Source organism: Anguilla anguilla, chromosome 13 (genome assembly GCF_013347855.1).
Source record: "Anguilla anguilla isolate fAngAng1 chromosome 13, fAngAng1.pri, whole genome shotgun sequence".
Classification (NCBI taxonomy): domain Eukaryota; kingdom Metazoa; phylum Chordata; class Actinopteri; order Anguilliformes; family Anguillidae; genus Anguilla; species Anguilla anguilla.
Window position 1 is genome coordinate 35,084,876 of NC_049213.1, and position 23,840 is coordinate 35,108,715.

Here is a 23,840-nt window from a genome sequence, read left to right on the forward strand (position 1 = left end):
CGAAGTCTCTCGGCTTCCCGACTCCGAGGACACGCTGTAGCGTGCCTTCGGTCCTCCGCGCTTCCCAGAACACAGAAAAGAGAGCGCACACGGCGGCGACGTCTACACCGCCATCACTCCGCCGCCGCCGCCGCCGCTCGCTCGCTCCCTCGCACGGCTTCCTCCCCCCGCCGCACGAATCGCGCATCGCCGCCGCCGCGTAAAGAAAACATCCCGACATTGAGAGATCAAACCCCGCGCTCGCCTGTAATCCATAAATACACCTTCAGAAAGAGGCTTCAGCGATCTGTCACTCCGCCGTCGCCGCGGCAGCGCAGGAGCTGGAGCTGACGCAAGAGTGACAGGTGAGGTATGGCGGGGGACGGGGGACGGCTTTCATCATTTCCCCACGGCCCCCTCTTAAAGGGATTGTCGCACCTACTACCCCCCCCCCCCCCTTCCCCTTTCCCTTTTAATAAGTTTCAAACAGGCGCGTCTCATTAAAGCTAAATCTCTTTGCCATGGAGAACTTTCGGTTTATAAACACGAGGGCGGCCTCCTCCTCCGACAGAATATCCTGATGCGCAGAATAAAAATTAAACAATAAAAATAAAAAACACGCGAGATTCAACGGGATCGGCTCGTGTTAAAAAAAAAAACGCAATCCCGTCTACCGATAGCTTATGAATTTCCTCGGAGAAAACGTTTGCTACAGCAATCGCTAAAAAAAAAAAAAGAAAAAAAAATCCCTCCAGCTTTAAGCGGCTGAGCGATGTTTCGGGTTCCAATCTGCGGCCCGGCCTCACGCGAGCCGCGCGACTAGCGGCCGCGCGCGCCAGTCAGGGGCGCGTCGGAACGGGGAAATCAAGGAGAGACGCGCCGACTCCTTTCCATTAAATGATAAAGGAGGGAACGGCGGGAAAAAGAAATGAACCAATTTAAAACGGCCGGCCCACAGGTCAGCGAAAACGCCGCTGATGTTTTTCCCCACTCTGACACACAAATAAAAACAGAATTTTCAGTTCTGATTTTCCAATGCGCAGAGCCTAAAAGGTTTGTGTTTATCTCGTCGGAAGCTGTTTATTCACTGTAGAATATTAAAAAGCCTCCGGGCTCTGAGGGGACGTATAAATCCGTGCGCTTTTTGTTGTTCCTTGTACGCGGAAGAAAAACAAGCGTGTTCTGTCGTATAAAAAAAAATATTATATATATAAAAAGACTCCACCGCACCTGGCTAACTGGAGGAGACAAAGAGGCATTCGTTTTCTTAAAGATAAACAATCGGGAAAAGCAGGCAGACAGCCAGTCTTTAAACCTCATTACACAACGAAATAAAGTTCTAATATTTCCATCACACTGCAGAGGTACTGCACTACATTGAGGACTTTCGGTAATAAAAATGTTCCAACCACTAATACACAGCAGAAAATAGGAAGAGGAAACACACTTGGTGTTTTGATTTTGCAGTACAAGTAGTATCAACGGATGTTCAAAACAATTAGGAACATATTAGTAACTAAGCCGTGCAGTGCTGTTTTTACTAATAATAAAAAAATACCCCAAAATATCAATTTAAATGTGCACACTAAACTACACCTGTCTTTGCTGTATTTCAAGAGGACAACCTCTGCCAATAATAATTTCAAAGTGAAGATATAAAGACGTAGACCGTGTGTACTCTAAGAGGGACAGAACATTCTGGAAGGAGACTGCAACCAGCCTGTTCTTGCTAAAGAGAGCAGAAATAGGAATATTAGCTAAATCTGACAACAAAGGAGACTAAAGAAAAGGGGAAGGGGGGGGGCCTGACATCTGTGCCAAGGTTCAATACACCCCCATCTGCTCCCCCACCCCCACGGACCCCCATCCCAAAAAAATGAACAGCGCAGTGTTGGCCCAACCAGCCCCCCATTTTGAGGAAGTAACAGTCACAGCAGTGTGAACTCAGAAGCAGCACAGTTTGGCGGTTGGTGCAGTTGGCACGGTTGGCATGGTTGGCACCTCACCTCGTTGGTGTTCCACCGGTGCCTCTCCTTGGGCAGGGAGGAACATTTGGGCAGACATTCAAGCAGCTTTTTGGGCAGGTAGATTTTCAAATGTCCGTGTTCGTCTGAAAGGAGAGCGAGGACGGGGGCGAGAGGGAACAGAAGGGTCAGTCATATCAGCAACAGCAACAGCAACAAATACAACAGCAACAACCGCAACAGCAACAATAACAACAAACACAACAACAACAAAAGCAACAGAAACAGCAACAGCAACAATAACAAACAAAACAGCAACAGGAGCAAAAGCAACAGAAACAGCAACAGCAACAATAACAGCAACAGCAACGACAGCAACAGCAACAATAACAACAAACTCAACAGCAACAGCAGCAATAGCAACAGCAACAGGTCGGTCTGGGCCAAGCGGCCAAAATGGGGCTGCGTTTCTGAAGCTCACTTCCTGGTCTTGCTGAGAGACGTTGCTCACTAGCGCCACTGTGGTCGGCTCCAGTACAGGTGTCTCAGCGAGCCGTTTTAAAGTAAGTCAATGGCAACAATACGGTCAAAATACAAAGTCAATAAGTCTTTTTCCATAAGAAAACGTAGTCGAAAAGGTAGTCGCAATAGGTGTTTTTTCTTTGTCTAATTTCCCCATACGCTGACTTGTGAAGTTCTAATGCTATTTGGACAAGCCAGTAATATTTTGCAGACGAATCAGGGACAGTTTACATCAGTACCGAGTCACTGTATCTCACACGCTTAGTGGACGACCGGACTTCACGTCCCAACTGCGCAGTCTCTGGCTCCAATTTGTACAACATGGCGGCGCCCACAAAACTACACTTCCCAGGCTTCAAAGCCCTTTTCACCAAGCCCATGGTGGAGTCAATGGGTGATGTCACAGTGACTTTGTCCGTATCTTTCTCCAGTCTATGGTCTGGGCCCCGGGGACAGAAAGCCCTACTTTATGTGCAGACAGGAGAAGAGCCAGAGCAGGTGACTCGGTGTGTCCTTCCGAAAACAAAGGGAGGGCATGCAGACTACCGGCCGGGGGAGGGGGGGGGCTGGGGCTAGTGTCCCAGCATCGGGGTGGCGCTCTTCTCCGAATTTCACCCATTGTGACCCATTTCCACTCATTGTGACTGCCAGACGATGCTGCGCTGACTCATGTACAACAATCAGCCACAAAAAAGAACTGGATTTTAATTAAAACTTTAAAAAAAATTTTTTAAAGGGATCTAGGTGAAAGTGGCCTGCTGATTCGGATACAAACACCGCAAAGGGGGCGGGAGAGAGAGAGAGTGAGAAATAGAGAGAGAGAGGGGAGAGGGACAGAGAGTGAGAGTGAGAGAGAAAAGGGGGAGTGTGAAACAGGAGAGGGACAAAGAGACAGAGAGTGAGAGAGAGGAGAGGGACAGAGAGAGAGTGAGAGAGAGAGATCAATAAACAGAGTGCATTTCCTACATGTACACTTCCGCCAGTCTAACTGAATTATTTCTTATTGGACAAGTCCGACCCCGTCACTGTGTGCTGTCTGATCGGACTTTCTCACGGGGCCCTGCTGTAGAACCCTGCAGACAGGAGTCCACAGGAGAACCCCTTTCACACCTGCAACACCTCCCACACACTGCCCCACCACCGCTGCTATCTGTAGGGGGTAATAGGGGTGTGGCACAAAATTCTGGGCCCCGTGCATATGCAGTCTATGTGGGCCCCTTAACACTGTAGACCAAAGCAAACTTTCTATCCCAGCCTTTTGAGAACACCCCCCCCCACCCACCCCCCACAAGTAGGGCTGAGCGCTATATTCAGCACCTGACGGATGTGATGCTGTACAAATGGGCCTGGTCATTTTTCCAGAGCCAATCTGAATGCAGCCCATTGCTTCAGTAAACTGCCACATCGCTCAACGCGTGCGATAATGCGTGCTATATACCGCTATATGAACTCCTGGCCTTCCCTTATTAAGCTGCTTTATTATTATTATTATTATTATTATTATTCAAATCAGTATGAATGTCAAGTGTATGCACTTGAAGGAAAAGGATGACGTGGCGGCTGAACGTTTCAGGCTGAGCAGGATATCATTAACGCTTTCCCTCCGACGCAGAATTACTGAGCGCGTTTCCGCGTGGCGTGCGCTGCGATGGCGCACGGCTTCCCCTCCATCACACACACACGCGTGCGTGCGGCGTCCGCTCCACGCGGCGGGCCTCCAGGTGAACCGGCGACGGTCGAGCGGAGCGTCGCGTGCGTGCGTGCATGCGCGGTCGTCTCCGCGGTGACGGATGGCCCGGGTTTTAAACGAGCCGAACGGAATGGTTTTAAAATGAAAGGCGCAGGAACAGCGTTCCCGCCGCCGGCCGGCTGAGCGATGTCCCGTCCCGCCCCGCGCTGGGAAAGCTCTCTGCTCCCAAAGCACAAACGCCAAAGGGTGACAAAGGGACCAGGCCAGCAACTTATTCAGAGGGTAATTAAGGCTGGTCCATATATCTGGCTCCCTTCTTTCTCTCTCTCTCTCCGTCTCCCCCCTCTCCCTCTCTCCCTCTCCCCCTCTCCTTCTCTCACTCTCTCTCTCTCTACCTTTCTCTCTCCCCCTCTCCTTCGCTCTCTCCCTCTCTCTCCCTTTCTCTCCCTTTCTCCTTCCCTCTCTCTCTCTGTCTCCCCCCTCTCTCTCTCTCCCCCTCTCAATCTCCTCCCCCCTCCCCCTCTCCTTCTCGCTGTTCCAGAGCGGGCCGGGGGCCTTTCCAAATTACGCTGACGCTCTCCGACTGTGGACCTGTGGAGTCACATTTTAATCACCGCGGTAACGGGCAGATGCCAGGCGAAGGCCATTAGTGCCCGTCTCTCAGGCCGCGTTGCGCCCGGCGCGAAGCTCACCGCTCATCTGGCCCCAAACGCACGCGCAGATGTTCGCCGTTTAGACATACCTGTGGCCGCTTTAAATATAAATGCGCCGTCACCTGTGTCCTTGTGTGAGTGTGTGTGTGCGTGAGTGTGTGCGTGTGTGTGAGTGTGAGTGTGTGTGTGTGTGTGTGTGTGTGTGTGTGTGTGTGTGAGTGTGTGTGTGTGTGTGTGTGTGTGTGTGTGTGTGTGTGTGTGTGTGTGTGTGTGTGTGTGTGTGTGTGTGTGTGTGTGTGTGTGTGCGCGTGTGTGTATGTGTGCGTGTGTGTGTGTGTGTGTGTGAGTGTGTGTGTGTGTGTGTGTGAGTGTGTGTGTGTGCGTGTGTGTGTGTGCGCGGGTGAGTGTATGTGTGCGTGTCTGTGTGTGAGCGTGAGTGTATGTGTGTTTGTGTGTCTGTGTGTGTGTCTGTGTATGTGTGTGTGAATACACTAATAAATTATGCATTTATTAACAGACGTCCCGAGAAGACGGAATTTCAGGCAGCTGAAATAACGCTCGCACAGTTAAAACCGAAACCCCTCTTTAGCGAGCGGCGCGGAGGCTCAGGGGTTCAGGGCCGAGGGCAGAATACGAATCGGGGTTCAGCGGGGTTCGCCGGGGTTCGGCTCCGCCGTCGGCCGCCATCTGCATGCGCTAGCCGCCGCGCGTCGGTTGACGGCGGCTCCTTTGAAAGCGGACGGAAAGCGCAGATCAAACCGCCTCTTCAAAGCGCGGGCGCGGATCAGAGCCGGGCAGGCGGGCGGGAGCCTGAGCTGGGGTAACTTCAGCCAAGCGCCCTCTTTATGACTCCGCCGGAAAAAACTTTCTTTTTTAAATTTAAAAATTTTTTTTTTTTTTAGTACCGGAGCGCCTCGCCGGGGACCGAGCGTCCCCGCGCTTTTGGCGGGAGTAACCGCGGCGACCGAAGCACCCGGCAACGGGGCCCTAACTACCGCCGAGGTCGTGTCCTCGGGATTTGTATTATTTTTTTGGAAGGTTTTCTTCACAACCGTTTCCAAAGCCTATATTTAATTTCATTCTTTAGTGAGAACGTCAATTTCTATTTCATCAATTTCATTTAGGAGGGGAATGAACGGTGTCTTAATATCTGATCAAATTTAAGCCTAATCTGGAGAGGCGTGTGGTCAGCATTTACACACCTAAACGCGTCTACATTTAAATGAACGAATTAAAAGGGAAAAAGGAGCACACCGTGTCCTAACCCCCCTAAACCCAACCCCCCCCCTCTCCCCGCCACACCGTGTCCTAACCCCCCTAACCCCAACCCCCCCTCTCCCCGCCACACCGTGTCCTAACCCCCCTAACCCCAACCCCCCCTCTCCCCGCCACACCGCTTGACCTCAGCATTTTTTAGGTCCCGGTTCCGCCCCGGCCCAGAATCCTCGGCTGTGTCACGGACGGCGGCGAGTTCGCCCGTGGAGCCGCAGGTACGCTGCCGGCGCCGGCGCTGGAGCTGGGCGCGCCGGGCGGGGCTATCGCCGGGATCTAAAATGGCCGCGCGTTCCGCCCTCCTTCCATTTCCGGAGACGAATGGAGGCCCGACCGACGGGTCAGTGGTTTGGCGTTGTGAGGGAGGGGTCATATCGAAGCAAGTTATGATGAGGGAGGGTGCAGGGCGAGGGGCAGAGGAAAGTCATCGAAACGAGACGTGGCAAAGAGAGGGTGGTGAACAAAAAGCCCCTATGCAATATATAACCCCCCCCCACACACACACCCGCCCCCCCCCCCGGCAGCAGGGCTCTAAGGGAGACTGCCCCGCTACTCGACATGGAGCGAAATGACTGCACACCCCATTTGGTATTCCTCCAGTGAGCGCGCTCAGACGGATTTGGAGGCTGAGGCAGCGGCGGCTGTGAGATTGGGGGGGTTTGGGGGGGGTGGGGATTGGAGGGGGGGGGGGGGCAGAGCAGAAGCACAGGAGCTCAATAACCGAAAACAGCAGCAGGTATTTCGGACCTCTGCGGCCGTTAGCGCGACGGTTAGCGTCACAGGCTAAAACGGCCGCACGCCAGGAAATGACCCGGCCGGGAGGTGCGATTTCGGGGGGGGGGGGTGAGGGGGTGGGCGGGGGTTCACAGGTTGGGTGCAGTACGCCCAACACAGGGAGGGGGAAGAACAGAACGAACGAACAAAAGATAAGAAAAGGAAAGGTGGAAGAAAAAAAAACTCCAACAAAGAGGAGGTAGTGACTGATACGGCAATGAAAAGGAGAGGGGGAGGGGGGGTGAACTTGTGAGAAAAACAAAAAAGGAGCAGGACTGATTTCTCTCTGGGGGGGGGGGGGGAAGGTAAAAATGGTGATGACGGACTAAACAGAGAGGTGCAGAAGGGGCGGCGCAGGGGTCTATTCAGAGAGGGTGAGCAGAACAGAGAGAGGGGGAGCGACGCGGAGCCCAAAACTCTTCGCCTGACGTCCAAAAGGTAATAGAAAAACGAAAACCGGCCGACCGTGCGGAGAGAAAGAAAAGCTCCCCGGAGGACAGATCCGGCCGAGTTTCCCTCCCCCAAATGCCCGTCTAAACCGCTCCGCTCCCCCTGACGGGGCCGTAATGTGCATAACGACACCCGCTTTTACTGAGGCCGGGAGATCTGGATGCGGGGATCGTTTTTCGGCTTTATTTTCCTTGAGCTATTCGCTATTTTTATTTTTTTGTACTTGATGTTGTTGTTGTTGTTCCTCCTGTCGGTGGGGAGGTTGAAACGAGGGTCGTGCCTCGAACCTCAACGGGCCCCCCGTTCGTCCAGCGGCAGCAGGCTACGGCACGTCTGCGTACGGTACGGTCAGTAAACGAGGAACGAGGCTCTGTGTGCATTTAAAAAAATAAACTGCTGAAGGTTAGTTAGGTTAGTTAAGCCCTGCAAATGTGCTATTAAGCAGGACGCCAGCGGGGTGATGCTGAAGATCTTCTGGAAGAATCAACTCAAGGTCACAATACGCACGGCTGAGTTGGGAGTAGGGCTACACACAACACAGCCCCCTTTTTTGTGGAATTTGTAATTATGGCCAAACCCAATCGCGTTCTACGCGCTGCATTTTCCCAAAACGTGTTCAAATGTTCAGCTGAAACTCAACAACGTTTCTTTTTTTTTTCTTCCATCTGAGGATGTGCCAAGAATAGAACTTCAGTTGCACCGCATTGCATTCTGCACAATTATGACTACTTTCACCCCCCCCCCCACAACTATCACCATGACAACCGGCCCCCTCCCATGTACTCTGTCACACCGCTTGCTGATTTACAACCGAAAATATTGCGGCTCGATCCCAGTCTGGAGACCCAGCGCCGAAACCTGGGCAGGAACAGATTCATTATCGGGGGGGGGGGGGGGGGGGGGGTGAACTTTGGGCTGGGAATTGAGCAACTAAAATATGCCCAAAAGAAGCAATAAATCTACCCTTGTCAGGCTCTGCGGAGCATTACCATAAATATATCAACCTTTCCGCACTTACGCGAACGCTCGAGCAGCGTTTAATGCGCAGGTGGTTTCGCTCCGCGATGCAGAGAATAAAATGTTACTGAGCAGCATAAGGACCGTCAATATTTGTCGGATGCAGCGTTCGGGCCAAACTTGTTGAGGTTTCCCAGTTTTACCTTAGATCAGCCCTTTGCTGTGTGTTAATCAAACACACTGCTTACTCATTATAGTTCTGCCAGCGACAAACATTGACATCTTTCCTTTCTTTTTTTTTTTTTTCTTTATTTGTAAGCATTTTGTTGAAAGCTGTACAAGAGATGGAGCTATAAATAGCCTCCCCTTTACATTTTTAATTTGTAAAATCCTATCCGAGCAGGACGGGCCCCAAGTCCCAGCTCTCAGGGGGGACAAACACTCCAAAATGTGTTTGACTAATATGGGGATGTTTTTGAGGAAACACACGTTTGAGGAAAATGGGTGTGAGCGTGGGGGGGGGGGGGGGTCTTGGCGCTTATCCAGGGGGCGGCAAACACAAATCACTCTCCGCCGTCCCACCATCCCGCTCTCCACCGTGGCCCACTGCCCGCCAGCCATCCAACACAACCGAGCACATCGCTCTGATGACATCATCCCCGCCAGCTCGGCCAATGAGCACAACCCCCCCCCACCCCACCCCACGTGTGTGGCAGGGCTCAGCCCCTTAGCTACCCCCTCCGTAAAATTCAGGTTCCCCTGTGAAGATGGGGGGGGCCTGTGTCACCCGCTGGAGAGAGAGGGGCGGCAGCAGCACCCCTCCTCCCTGTGGTTAACGACGGGACCCCGGCTGGCGTCTCTCTCACTGCAGGGGTGGCTTTCCTTCCTAATATCGCAGCTCCATCTGCGCTCCAGTGGATCCCAGGTACCCCCCAGCCTCCCCCCCACCCCTCACCCCACCGACTGGCAGGGCTGCTTCCAGAGACCAAAGTTTCTCTCAGCTTTCTCTAAAAGTGTTCGGGGAGTTTAAAAGCGAAAAGAGCCCATCTCTTTGTGGGGTTGGGGGTGGGGGGGCTGGACAGTTGTGGGAGGCCAGGGGAGGCGGGGGAGGTGCTGCTCGAACCCCTCCCGCGCCCTCTGCTGCAAACGGAGAAACCCGTCGTTAAGCGAGCGCACGTGCACACGCATCACCGCCAGCCTTCCACCAGCGGTGCCCCCGGACTGATCACACGCAACACCGCCGCTATTACACACACACGACATAGCTCAGGAGGTAAGACCGATTGTCTGGCAGTCGGAGGGTTGCCGGTTCAAACCCCGCCCTGGGCGTGTCGAAGTGTCCTTGAGCAAGACACCTAACCCCTAACTGCTCTGGTGAATGAGAAGCATCAATTGTAAAGCGCTTTGGATAAAAGCGCTATATAAATGCAGTCCATTCAGTCCATTTACACGCGGGCACGGAGAGCAGCAGTCTCCGCCCCCCCCCGAAGAACGTTCCGGAAAAAAATAAAAACCATCTCGCGCGATTACTCTGCTCTCAAACGGAAGCGGGAGAACGAGTCTGGCGCTCCAGACAGAGTTTGGCACAAAATGACAAACCTCCGTACTGGAGCTCACTCTCCGTTACTCCATCCATTTCTTCCCTACCTTATAAAACTGTCATTTTCCCACATTTAACGCGTGTCCCCGGGACAAAAAATATATAAAATAAAACCCTAACGCTCCTCCGAGACGGCTGTCTGTTAATTATAAAACTTTCCATAATAAAGATAAAGTAAAATACTCAAAACGCAACGTTTACTCCTCCCCACACAGATATAAAAAAGGGCCGTCTGGGGAAATTTAGAAAAAAAAATTTCCCTCCCTTTTTCCTCCAAATAAAATGAATGTGACAGGGATACAAGCTCACTGCGCTGCCGTTTCGGGGGGTGGGGGGTGGGGGGGTGGGGGGGGGGGGTGGGTCTGCATGCCAATTTGTCATATCGCTGATAAACTTTAGAAGTAATCCCTCTCTGGCTGGGACAGTGCCACCGAGGCAGTGTGCCGGTTGCCAACTTCGAGACACTCATTAAACAAGTCAGATTGCATATCTTCTTACAAGCATTTAGGCCCCCCTGTTTCCACTCCGCTAAGGGATGCATCTGTCTAAACGATTCGAGGGCCTTCTGGGGGAGCTCTGCGCACAAACAAGCAGCTCCTTTTCCCGTAAATCGCCCCTGTCAGAGGCTAGCCAAGTTAGAAATACGCAAGGTTCTGCCGCGATCATGTTTAGCTAAGCCTAGTGTAGGAAACTCCGGTCCTGGATACAGGGGAACTTTGATGGTTTTCCCTAATGCTACTCGCTGCAGCGTTGCGCCAGCTGAGGGAAGCGGGAAGTGTTCTCGGAATGGGCCCCAGCTGAAGGCTCTGCGCTCGCAGCTGCACACGCTCACATCGTCTTTATCCGAGACCGCAGTTAAGCGCGCAGCGAGAGGGCCCCGAGCTACCCGAACTGCCGAGGGGTGTCCAGGAGACCTCGTAACTCACCGCTAATGTCCGCGCATTACGTCCGTCCCACACAAACTGTAAAACTGATTCATCAGTCAGCCTGCGCAGATACCTGAAAACTGTTATTCAGGGGGTACCCACACACACACACACACACACACACACAAGCATGCACACACACACGCACACACACACACACAAACAACCACGCGCACGCAACCAGGCAGGCAGGCAGGCACACACACACAGGTATGCATTCACACACACGCACAAGCACGCAGGCAGGCAGCCACGCATGTATGCATGCACCCACGCAAGCATGCACACACACACACACACACACCAGCAGGGAGAAATCCCTCCCATTACATTACATCACATTTCTGTGGCAAACGCTTTTATCCAAAGAGACGTACAATGAGTGCACACCGAAGGTCACAGGAACAAGGACCCAGGCACTTGTAGCATATCTACACTGCTGTGAGCCCGATTTCCGCTCTCTCTGTGCGATAGACTGTAATAACAGCGTGTCCAGGGTCCTGCTCAGGACCCCCCCGACCCCCCCACCCCCACCCCCACCCCCACGCCCCCTTCTCTTTTTCGCTACCTGCGAGGACCCTCAGCCTTTAATATAATTAACTCTCCCTTCCCTGGAAAAACCAGCTCTGCTGCCAAACCCCTGAAACGTAGGCAGGATAAACTGGGCCTGTTACATCAGAATAGGCTGTACTGGGGGGGGGGGGTGTCCAATTACTGGAGAGAAGAAAGCACCTCCATGGCAGAATATGAGGCCTAGAAGGTTCTGGGGACTTAATCATTAGGAAAGCCTGGGATCCGCCCACAGGCCAACGCTGAGCTGCTATTGGCTCCAAGGCAGACACTGAAACCCCAAACCCCGCCTACTCTCTCTCAACCCGCCACGTTCTACTGCAGACTACTGGGGGCTTCATATCATCTGAATATTAATAGATTCACGATATTAACATTCAATGTTAACACTCCGTGTTAATAACAGGGTTGTAATATTTTAAAGATTTAGATTTGGATCTGGGGGTAGCGGGGGGTGGTGCATTGGCCAAGCAGCGGGCATTAAATGCAAATTTATTCATTTAATGAAAACACTGAAATTACTTTGTCACACATAAATGAAGCACCCTAGCTGGCCCGAAAACCAAAAAGTGATTTTTTTACCGTTAAATCATATATGCAGATAGTGAACCAGATAATTGCTTGTACGTGATTGGGCTTGGTTATGAACAGAGGGGTTAAGACAGAATTTAAGGAAGCGTCCTTTAAGGTGTGGGGTATATTATTTATGCATTAAAAAGGAATCTGTCGAAGAAGTTTGAGATCCTCTGGCTACAGAGGGAGGCTGGATCTCCTTCTGAAAGGTTTGAGATCCTCTGGCTACAGAGGGAGAGACTGGACCTCCTTCTGAAAGGTTTGAGATCCTCTGGCTACAGAGGGAGAGACTGGATCTCCTTCTGAAATGTTTGATATCCTCTGGCTACAGAGCGAGAGACTGGACCTCCTTCTGAAAGGTTTGAGATCCTCTGGCTACAGAGGGAGAGACTGGATCTCCTTCTGAAATGTTTGATATCCTCTGGCTACAGAGGGAGAGACTGGACCTCCTTCTGAAAGGCTTGAGATCCTCTGGCTAGAGAAGGACTCCACATCTTCTGAAGAACGTCAGATACTCCGGCTGCAGAGGAAGCCGGGCCTTCGGCGTGCGGAGGGGGAACACCGCCTGTTCGGATCGGAGCGCTGATCTCGGGATTATCACCGGTTCTTGTCTGCGAAGCCGAGTGTTTAGGATTTTTACAATATCTGTCACGGCAGCTTGCACAAGGCCTCACTCCGGAGACCGGAACAGTCCTTGAAACTTGAGAGAGCTGACACAAACAGATCTTAAATCAATACCTTCCCTGACGCAAGCGCCCGCTCGCTCTCCCCCTCTCTCTCTCTCCCTCCCTCCCTCCCTCCCTCCCTCCTTCGCTCGCTCCCTCCCTCTCTTCTCCCGTCTCTGTCCACGCAAGCCATAAAAGGGGCACTTTTCTGTTTTAATCACCATCTGTCATTAAGATCGAGGGCACAACGTTAGGCCAGGGTGAAAATGGAACATATAAAATGTGACAGTTAAACTGTTTTAGGCGATCAAATAATTCCAAAATAATAATTGATATTGCACATAATAACCAATGCAGTAAGTGATTTTATCAATTAATTTTAACGTATAGCAATAGCACAAGCAGCAGCAGTGCTAGTAATTATCATTTGGGGTGATATCGCAATATTGATTCTGTGCACCGCTGATAATTGAGTGTAAATTTGTTCTCTTGACGTAGACATCGTTTATAATTTAGCCCAGTCCATTCTAATCCATTTCAAATTAATGTCCGATCAGATAAATGTCTTCAGATGGAGAGGACAGCATAAAAGCAATGCTGTATCTTTTTTAGAAATCAAGAGATTAGTTTGGGTGCGCTCCCTTACCCACTCCCCCCCAATTCCATTTACAATTCAAAATTACGCACCCCACCCCACCCCCCCCTCCCCCAAACATCAATCCAGTCTGTTCCCATTTTGGTGTTGACACTGAATTCCAGAAAGAACCAATCAATAAAAATTCAATTTGGGATCTCCTTCCAACTGTTTCTGTTGAAACAACTTCCTCATTGACTCTTTATGTTTCCATTTCTACCTAAGAGGAGCCTGTTAGATTTTTTGTTCTTTGAATAGATTATCATCATGAATAGAAAACGGTTCAATTGTGTGAAAAGTGCTCTTTTTTTAAACAACAGGGGGACGTTTGGCTGAGAAACTCACCAGGATCCCTGGCAGCTCTGTAACGGAGAGTCTTAAAAAGGTATTTCTATCTGCATATGACTATTGTATATGGATTAGTCTGGGAGGCCTGAACAGTGTCTGGAACAGAAACCTGCAGGATGGGGGGGGGGGGGGGGGGGTGGCCTGGGCTGGCAGACTGCCCCGTCAGGACTGTGAGCCTTTCAGCGAAGCGTCAGACAACCCCGGTACAAAAACCTGCTAGAAACCCCGATATAAAACTCGCTATAAAACCCCGCTATAAAACTCGCTATAAAACCCGCTAGAAACCCCGCTATAAAACCCGCTAGAAATCCCGCTATAAAACTCGCCATAAAACCCGCTAGAAACCCCGCTATAAAACCCGCTAGAAACCCCACTATAAAACTCGCTATAAAACCCGCTAGAAACCCCGCTATAAAACCCGCTAGAAATCCCGCTATAAAACTCGCCATAAAACCCGCTAGAAACCCCGCTATAAAACCCGCTAGAAACCCCGCTATAAAACTCGCTATAAAACCTGCTAGAAACCCCGCTATAAAACTCGCTATAAAACCTGCTAGAAACCCCGCTATAAAACCCGCTAGAAACCCCGCTATAAAACCCGCTATAAAACCCGCTATAAGACTCGCTATAAAACCCGCTAGAAACCCTGCTATATAACTCGCTACAAGCGCCTCCCCAAAACCCGCAAAAATCCCTGCTACATAACCCGCTACCAAACCCGCTATGAAACTCACTATAAACCCCGCTATAAAACCTGCTTTAAAACCCTGGGAGAGACTGACTGAACGCGTATGTGACGTTGGCCGAGGAGAATACAGCTCAAACCTGCAGTCTGTACCAACCCTACCGCCCCCCCCCCCCCCCGGCTGCCCTGATCCAGTCTCAATGACAGCACGCTCTCCTGGGCGGCTACTGCACTGGCCACAGCAAACGGGGGGTGTGACAGGAGAGCCAATCAGGGGCTTGGGCTCAGGGTTCTACAGCACGCCGCGTGTGTGCACACGTACAAACACCGCAGCGGACATCTCCCTCAGCATCCCCATCATACGCACATCGGAAAAGGCTTTTTGAGGGGGAAAAAAAAAACAGATTGCGTAGACCGCAATGGGAAAATTAACTGGGCTAATCTGTGTGCACAAACACACCAACAAATCCCCAAAAAGGCAAAAGCAAACACAGTACAGGGCAAATATTAATGGCAACACTGTAACTGGCAGCCCCAGACAAACAGAAACTGCAACCACAAACAAACAAGACCACATGAACACCATGAACACACAGTCAAAGAGTAACCGAATGCGCAGATCCGTGCGCACACACACATGCTAATGCACATGCAAGCATGCACGCACATACGCACAGGTGTCCACACACACACACACACACACACACACACACACACACACACACACACACACACACACACACACACACACACACACACACACACACACACACACACACACACACACACACACACACACACACACACACAAGGGGCGACATAGCTCAGGAGGTAAGACCGATTGTCTGGCAGTCAAAGGGTTGCCGGTTCAAACCCCGCCCTGGGCATGTCGAAGTGTCCTTGAGCAAGACACCTAACCCCTAACCTCTAACTGCTCTGGCGAATGAGAGGCATCAATTGTAAAGCGCTTTGGATAAAAGCGCTATATAAATGCAGTCCATTTACCATTTACCATTACACAAGCCTGTAAGAGCACAGCTCAAGCACACATTGAGTCTAGAAAATCACACAGCATACACCATACACAGTGTACACCATACACTACACAGCATACAGCGCATACTGTGGTATGCAGGTAGGACACAGTAAGGCACAGCACAGCAGGTGCTGGAGCACGAGGCCCATGGACATGCAGGCAGATGATCCACAGCGAACACCAATCCAGTCACCCGGGATGTGTGTGTCCCGCCCACAAAGAGTAAAACAGCCAATCCAGTCACCCGGGATGTGTGTGTCCCGCCCTTAAAAAGTAAAACAGCTGGCTCAACTGCAACTGCTGCCAGCGACCCCTAGCCCCTAGCCCCCCCCCCCCCCCCCCACCCCCCACCCCCCACCCCCCACCCCCCCCCGCCGAGCGCCTCTCTCTCACTCTCTCCTCCCAGACACCCGGCCGATCGATCCGGGGCTACAAATCAGACGTTCGGCTGGAACGTAATCGCAGGTTCGCTCACCGGTGGCCGCTCCCCACCTGGAGAAGCCTGATCCCCTCAGCAAGACTCCTCCCACGCCAGCCAATCAGCGGGAACAGCGGGGGACTCCGCCCCTAGACCCTTCATTTGAAATCACCAGGCGACGCCTTGGCGACTGATACAGCTTAACCACAGGAGTCTGTCTCTGCGCCATATCAATGGGGACTCTAAGCATCAACAGCTGTGGGCACGGCTACGGTGAGCAGGAAATAAATCTGTGCTCTTCCGCGCGTGCGTGAATTTGACTTCCCCTCGTCTGCCGCCATAGCCTGCTGACCTACTACGTGAACGTGGTGCTTTCCCTGTAGCAGGTCAGCAGGCCACAGAGGCAGACGAGGGCAAGTCAAATTCAGGCCTGAGCAAAAGAGCACAGGTTTATTTCCGATGACCGTACCCACAGACAGCGACGCTTAAAGTCCCTGTGAACACAGCGCTGCAACGTACAGGTCGGTCAGCGTGATGATGTCACAGTAGCCAAAGCTGTGACCCCCGGACATAGCAACAGCATAGCAACATCAATCACCTTCTTTCCCGCCTTGGCTTAAAAAAAAAAAAAGTGCTCCTGTGGAGGCCACCCCTCTGAATATTCATGAGTGAAAACAGACCCGCGATGTTTGGCTCCTGGATGTTTTGTGTCTGGCTGTTGACAGTGATTATACACATATCCATAATAATTATAATTAGAATAAATCAAACAACTGATTCGCTGTTAATGAATATGCACAAGTGCTGCTTTCACTGGCTCCTCCGCAGCATAAACATCTTCAGATGTTAAGTGCAGAGTGGGGCATCTTTGTTGCTCCTGACAATAAACCATCTCTGATTATGACCCGAGGCTGCAGACAGTTCCGGAATTCCCGAGGGCTTCCAAGGACCTGCGCAGATTCGTGCAAGTGCGATGCGACACCTCCAGAAGCACCCCTCCACCCTCCACCCCCACCCGCGGGTCCTGCCCCCCCAACCCCCCCCCCCCCCCCCGTTATCCGAGAGGTCTCTCAAAATCCGTCGTCCCCGGAGATGTCGTCTTTGATTACCCCGGCGTCTCAATTAAGGCTCTATCTCCTCTAATTAAGGCGAAGACGCGGGAGGCGAAGCCGTCGCCGCGGTAGTGTCACGCGTCTCCGGCAGCGCGGCGATGGGCGATGGGCGATGGGCGATAGCGGAGCGCGCGGGAGGAAACCAGATCTGCGGGGGGGGGGGGGGGGGGTTACTACAGGGGAGGCCGAATTGTGCGGAGTCATATTTCCACCCGATATAAATAAACAGGCTCGATTTCCACCCCCCCACACCCCCCCCCCCCCCCGACCGCTCTCCAGGTCAGGCCTTTTCTTCGCCGCTGCCGCTGCGTCCCTGACGTGAACAACGCATGAATAATAAAGAACAGATAGCCGCAATGTTCGCAAGAACACAGAGGAGAGGAGGGGCGGAATTTAATTGCCGAACATCATAGTTGTGGAAGCGCCGGGCTGGTAGTACAGCAGAAAGCTTTATTGGCTCATATATATACCGCGTGTGTGCGGTGAGGGGGAGGCTCGTGTGCGGCAGGCAGCAGGACCAAGCACGAGCAGACCCGTGAATAATCACTACAACCCAGGGAAAGGGCTTGGTTGGACAAACACAAGCGTTTACAAATCGGCTTTGTGAGAGGCCAGCGTATTACAGCCCATTTTAATATTCATTTTAATATTTATTTAATGTTTATTTGATAGGGAAAGAAGGAGAGATTTAAATGTGCATTGCTGTAAAACAAAAATCCAATGCAAAGTATCAGAGCATTTCTAGCACACGGTAAGGTCCAATGCTTTGAATATGTGTGTGGGGGGGAGGGGGGGGGGGACAGCTACACACATTCCCTGGGGTTAATTTAGCATTACTTGGTGTGCACTCACCAACAAGAAGCTCTTACAAGGAATGCAGGTGTAAATCAGACGAGCGCGTTAAGAAACAAACGAAAGCAAAAGTGCTGTCTTTTCGTTTCCCCGACAGCTTCCCAGGGCTCCGCTCGAGGAGCGAGCTCAATCTCCTTGTTCTGCGTCCCCCAAATTAGACATGCCATATGTGCGCCGGCCCAGTACAAGACCGCTTCAGCACACTCCGAACATAAATGTGCGTTCAGCCGTGAAGGATGCTGGGAGTTGCAGTTTAACTTGGCGCAGGCAAACCGAGCACAAGCTGACTTTCCCCTCGCTCCATTCAGAACGTGGCGAAACTAAGACTCATTGGACCCGATGACATCGGCTCACGCCTTCGCACCTCTGATCGCGATCGCCGCGTCGCCAAGGCAACGCATCGCCAAGACAACAAGGGGGAACCCGACGCCCCTGGAACCTGCCGTTAACACAGCTCTCAAGCGAGACAGAGCAGAGCAGGAAAGAGACCTTGGAACGGCAGTCAGTCTGCACGCGGCCACAGAGAGCTCCTTAAGACTCTATCAGACTGAGCCAGAGACGAGAGCTTCGCATCCGAAACCGTGCTCCTTAAAAAAGGCCACGCTTTGAAGCATCATACACTACACCGCGACAAAACGCAGCGTAACAACTGAGTGGCGCTAGAGAGAGAGAGAGAGAGAGAGAGAGAGAGGGGCGGGACTTTACCCTAAGGAGAAACACCAATGGGGCGGGCCCCCGTGCAGCGCAGATCAACCAATCGCGCGGCACCGCCGCAAGCGTGCCGCGTGCTGATTGGGCCGCACGGCGCATGAATAAACACGACCCGTGATGGATCTAAACACGCCTGGGACCCGCGCCTCTCACAGCTGAGCTACGCGCTCGAAAAGCAGCTCCCAAAATAACCACGGAAAAATAAGGCTGCGCAAGTGAGGATCTAATGCCTTTCTTAGCACCCCCCACCATGAGAGAGAGAGCGCACACAGGGTTGTGCTGTGACAAACGACTGCTCCATTGCATTTATTATTGTTTAACGTGTATCCAGTATGTGCTTGGGCTGTGATGTGATCTTTGAGTATTTTAGGAGGAATAAGTAATAAGGAAATGCAAATGTACGTGCATATTTTTAAAAAAAGGATTGCGGGGTTTGATGCATGCAGCACATGCGCAGGACCGCAGACAAATGTGTGATGATGTCAACGACTCTCCTCTTACAGACGTCATCGCTTGGTGGCCCATGAGAATCAACATCAGGCCAGCGCAACAGCCCCAGCGCAAACAAAAGCAGCGATCACTTCCTGTCACGCGCGGTCCTGAGCTCCTGGACCCGGCCTACTAACAATCACTCTCGCTTTGTGACATCACTTCCTCTGCTGACCACATGCCCCTGTTAAACCAGACACTTCAAGCAACACAAGACACCTTCCGGAGCTCACTCATGGGGCAAGGCAGGAGGAGGAGGAGGAGGAGGAGGAGGAGGAGGAGGAGGAGGAGGAGGAGGAGGAGGAGGAGGAGGAGGAGGAGGAGGAGGAGGAGGAGGAGGAGGAGGAGGAGGAGGAGGAGGAGGAGGAGGAGGAGGAGGAGGAGGAGGAGGAGGAGGAGGAAGAAGAAGAAGAAGAAGAAGAAGAAGAAGAAGAAGAAGAAGAAGAAGAAGAAGAAGAAGAAGAAGAAGAAGAAGAAGAAGAAGAAGAAGAAGAAGAAGAAGAAGAAGAAGAAGAAGAAGAAGAAGAAGAAGGGGTGAAATCGCAGAGTAAATAAATGAATGGATGAATAGCAGATGATCCAGCGGCGGGCCCGATGCAGCGGTGCCAGGGGGGGGTGCAGTATTAAGGAGCGGCTCTTACTGTTGGCTTCCGTGTCGTCGCTGACACCCTTAGCAGCAGTGTGGCCGGCATAGCTGACGGCTGACCGGTACATTCGATCCGGGTTACGTATTCTCTTCAGTCCTTCAGGGGGCAAAGAGACAGAGAGCAGAGGAAGAGAGAGAAGTGGAGGAAGAGAAGCAGTTTTCCCCCACCCCGCTATCACCCCACCCCGCGCCCACCCGCCCCGCTGTGCCTCACGCACCCCACTCCCCCACCAAAATCCCAACAGCCAGGCCCTCCCGCTAACACCCAAAAAACTCCACACCCCCCCCCCCCACATGAACCAGCGTTTCCTCCTGTCTCGTCTGAGCTAGCACCCCCCCCTCCCGCAGCACATTCACAGGGATTACCGAGCCCTAGCAGCATCCCCAGGGCCGGGGGGGTCAGGGCGCCTCCTTTAGACTCGGTCGTGTTGGCGGGGTTCTCCACGGCGACGGCTCGCCCCCGCGCTCATTACCCGCGGCCCGTTTAACAGCCTGAGGTAGCGCTAGCGTGGGGGCGGAGTCTGAGCTCGCGTACAGGAGCTCTGCCTGAGCACCGAGCGGCAGGCACGCTCCCTCGCCGCCCCTCTGTGGCGCCCCCCGGTGGCAGCCGGGCGACGCGTTTCGCAGAGAGGCGCCCCCTCTAACGAGGAGCCAAGGGCAACGTCAGGCGGGCGCCGTGACGACGCTCCACTGCTCCCACTCCGCTCCGCACGCACTCCGTCTCACAGCCAGACCCGATCAATCCCGGGGGCAGTTCTGAGGCAGGTGAGGCTCATTACGGGACCGACCCGGGCCAGAGGACCGAGCCGGGGGCGCGCCCTTCATCTGTCCCTGCCACGCTAATTTAATTAGGCGCGCGGGCGGGCGTGGGCGGGCACACAGGGCACTGCGCCCAGGTGCCAGAAGGTTGCGTCCGATCACCTGACGGGAGGCGTCTGAGAAAAGGCGTTTACTCTCGTACGCGTGCGAGTGCTGATCCAGGCGCTTTCTCTCTTACGCACGCAGGCGCTGAACGCTCCGATGGCCAGGAGTTACGGACCTCGGTTCGGTTCGGCTCTCTCCACTCTCACGGGTGGAGGGGGAACACGCTTCGCCCCCCTCAGGGAAAACGTGTCAGCTGGAGGCTCATCCCGCCCGTGGGGAGGGCTGTCTCAGGTGTGCTACTTTTCAGGTCTGACGCGGCCACGTGCTCAGAGGGAGCGGGGGGGGGGGGTGTCAGGTGGGCTCCAGAGCCACCCCGTCTATGAACAACTCTACAGGCAAATTTATGTCAGCTGGGAATCCCCTCTGAGACGGAGATGGTACAATCCAGAGGGCCCACGCTGGCTGGTTCCGTCCTCCTGTCTCTGAGTGGTGACCTGTGCACTGTGTGTCAGGTGACTAGGGCACACCACAGCCAAGGTCAGGACGGGGACGGGGGGGGGGGGGGGGTGGTACCGATGGGGGCTACAGAACAGCGTACGACGCACCGCTCAGCCGACAGGAAGTGAAAGAGCCGGCGCACCCGCGCACTCGTTACCCTGCCGTGCGCTCCGCTCCGCCTCCGCGCTCGGAAAACACGGGAGGCGCGGGACGCCGCCACGGAAGGCCGCCTCGCTTCGTTTTCGAGCGCCGGCCGCCGCGGGAAAGTCGCGCGCGTTCTGCGAGAACGCGCCACAACGCAATTTCCCGGGAACGGCTCGATCCGCTCGGCGGCGAGCGTCTAACAGTCGGGGCTTCCACAGAGCCTGCGGTCGACTGCAGGCTGCACGGAACATGTGGCCAATTTCTCTCAAGGTGACAATCTGCGTCTACATGCGCGTGTGCATGTGCGTGTGCGCATCTGCTCGCGTGTGGACATACAAATATCTCCACGGTATGAGGGATAAGTTATCATTAAGGTAAAAATGGAGAGCAAAGCCATTTTTAATATCTTTACTTCAAGGGGAATTCTTCTAGTCAGCATGCTACGTTCGTGGTTAACGCCAACCACATCAGCGATCACTGAATAGCTCAACACCGCCCCCTTGTGGAGCTACTTGTTGTTTTTTTAAAGTCATGTTTACATTTTTCTTCTGAGCTTTTCAGAACTTTCTGTTGCTGCCCAGAATAGTGCGAAGTTAGTTTTAGAAAACAAACACATAAGATGTGACAACATTAATAAGTGTTATTCAACCACCTTTCATGTCTGCTTAAAACCTAAAAATTATGCAGCAAATGTGCACATATGCTACGTGAGCATGCACGCACACAGACAGCGCACTCACACAAAGCCTATATTATTATGACTCAAAAGGAGTTTCAAACCGTCAGTACAATTAACTAAAATGGACAGCAGAGTAAACCCATATCTGTCATCGTATCTTCTGAATACTAAACACTTTGAAATCGCGTCCCTCTCCTGTGTCACGCTTTTTAAAAAGAAAATGTATTCATTTATAAATTTACCTGAATTCGACTAATCCGTTCGAATCTTAGTACAGCTCCATTTGGTCAAAACGATCCTGTATTCAGGTTAATTACGGTCATTGATTTTGCTTACGTTTGTAGTCTATTTTGTTACTCCCTGTGTCTCCACCTCGTGGCCACCTACGTAAATACAGCAATAAATATTCTAAAGAGGAGCGTTTCACAGACAGCTCGACAGAAGGACGACTTTCCGGGGATTTGTCAGCTTTCCTGCTTAACTATCTATTTTATGTATGACTTAGCAACTCAATATGGAGGCCGTCTGAAAGGACGCGCCGTTTGCCAGAATTCAAAGACTGGGGCTCATTCACACACTGTCACACGCGCACATAAACACAGTGACCCGCATGGAACACTAACCTTGCAGCAACCCTCGCACATTGATTTAACCAACGGAAAGCGTGAAAATATAACTGACAATTGTAGACGCTTTCAATTAGATTTCAAATCCATAATTATGATCTCTAATAATGAGTTACCCCGGCTCACAATGAGAGAAGTTAAACGCTCGGTGTTAAATCACTGTATCGTAAATCTCCGTCGCTTAATTTACATTCAGTGCGAGTGTAATTATAAACAACCCGCTTCATTGACTAAACTGATTTAATGAATGATAAGTCACGCGTTTGCATCGTGCCACATTTAAACGTGGCGAAAACGCGAACACAGATTACGGCGTGAACTTGAAATGATAAAGTAATTTTCGTCTGTTTTGACTATTGCACGATGTAGGCACATTTGTGTCCCCGTTTCAGCTGGCTGTATACAGTTGGTAGATGTATCCTGTTTCAAACATTGCATTTGATCTGGTCCCCGGCTGTTTACTGGTTGTCTAATTTTATTTTATTGGATCCCATTAGAAACGAAACACCCCGTTTAATTGGCCAAAACTTATATCACAAGCAAGCTTCTGTGTAGTTAAAATAAAACACTGGGTATTCCCTGAAATGAACAGCAAGAAGAATCGCGATTAATAACATTTCATCTTTTCTCTGCGTGCAAGAACATTTTAAGTATAGAACCTAGCTATCTGCTCTGATGTCCAGTTAAGGACAAGTGACAAGGAGAGAAAAAAACCTGTTTTGTATTTCTAGCATCACTATTAATTGCTTATCCATAGCTAGCTGACTGCCTACTCTCTATTATTAGACAACACATCTCATAAACAGACAATATAGCTGGCGAATGCTGGTCATATTTCCCTTCCAAATGTTATTGCTTCTGTTGGCAGCGGTAGTTTCAGTGTAGAGGAATTTCACATAAACTGGAAATTCTGCAGGTTTAGCGAGCAAGCTACAGTTTTCGCTGTGATCCGAGGTAGAGCTACGGTTGTATGGACGTAGCGAGAAAACATTTCTTTAATTATAGACGTAGCCAGCTTGCCAAGCCAGTTAGTGCGATAAAACAGAAGTTGGACACTAGCAGCGTCATCATAGCACTGTGCATAGCGTATTAATACTGAACGGTAAAAACGACAACTGCAGCCAACTATCTAGGTGGCTATTTTAATTCTGCTGTTTGTGCCCCCCGCTTTTAATAGCTAGCTACCTAGCTAGCTAGCTATCAGATAGCTGGCATTGATAGCCAGCTAGCTACCTAGCTAGCTATATCTCCTTAGCTTTCACTAATTCAAGCTAAATAACAAAACAATGGTGGTTTCCGTAGGTATACGCAACTCACGACCTGTCTCCCTCGCATCTGGATTCAAAACGATAAAAATTGCATTTTGTTAAAAATGATAAATTAATCCCGTTATTTCTTTCTTACCTTCCGGCTTGTTTTCGGCAGCCATTTCCCCTCCGCGCGCCACATCCTCCTCCTCCTCCTCGCGACCGGGGGAACCACGCGCGTGCACGATGCGGACAA

At 51.8% G+C, this 23,840-nt stretch overlaps 1 protein-coding gene across 1 annotated transcript in view; it reads right to left on the bottom strand.

The window, feature by feature from the left end:
* Positions 1–23,840, bottom strand: part of LOC118211421 (calmodulin-binding transcription activator 1-like) — a 154,496-nt gene extending 130,656 nt beyond the window's left edge. Inside the window, exons 1-3 of the mRNA XM_035388615.1 lie at positions 23,742–23,840; positions 19,522–19,623; positions 1,986–2,089 (exon numbers count right to left, since the gene is read on the bottom strand). Of these exons, the coding sequence (XP_035244506.1) occupies positions 1,986–2,089; positions 19,522–19,623; positions 23,742–23,766 (231 nt within the window). The 5' untranslated portion in view covers positions 23,767–23,840. The remainder of the gene's footprint in view (positions 1–1,985; positions 2,090–19,521; positions 19,624–23,741) is intronic.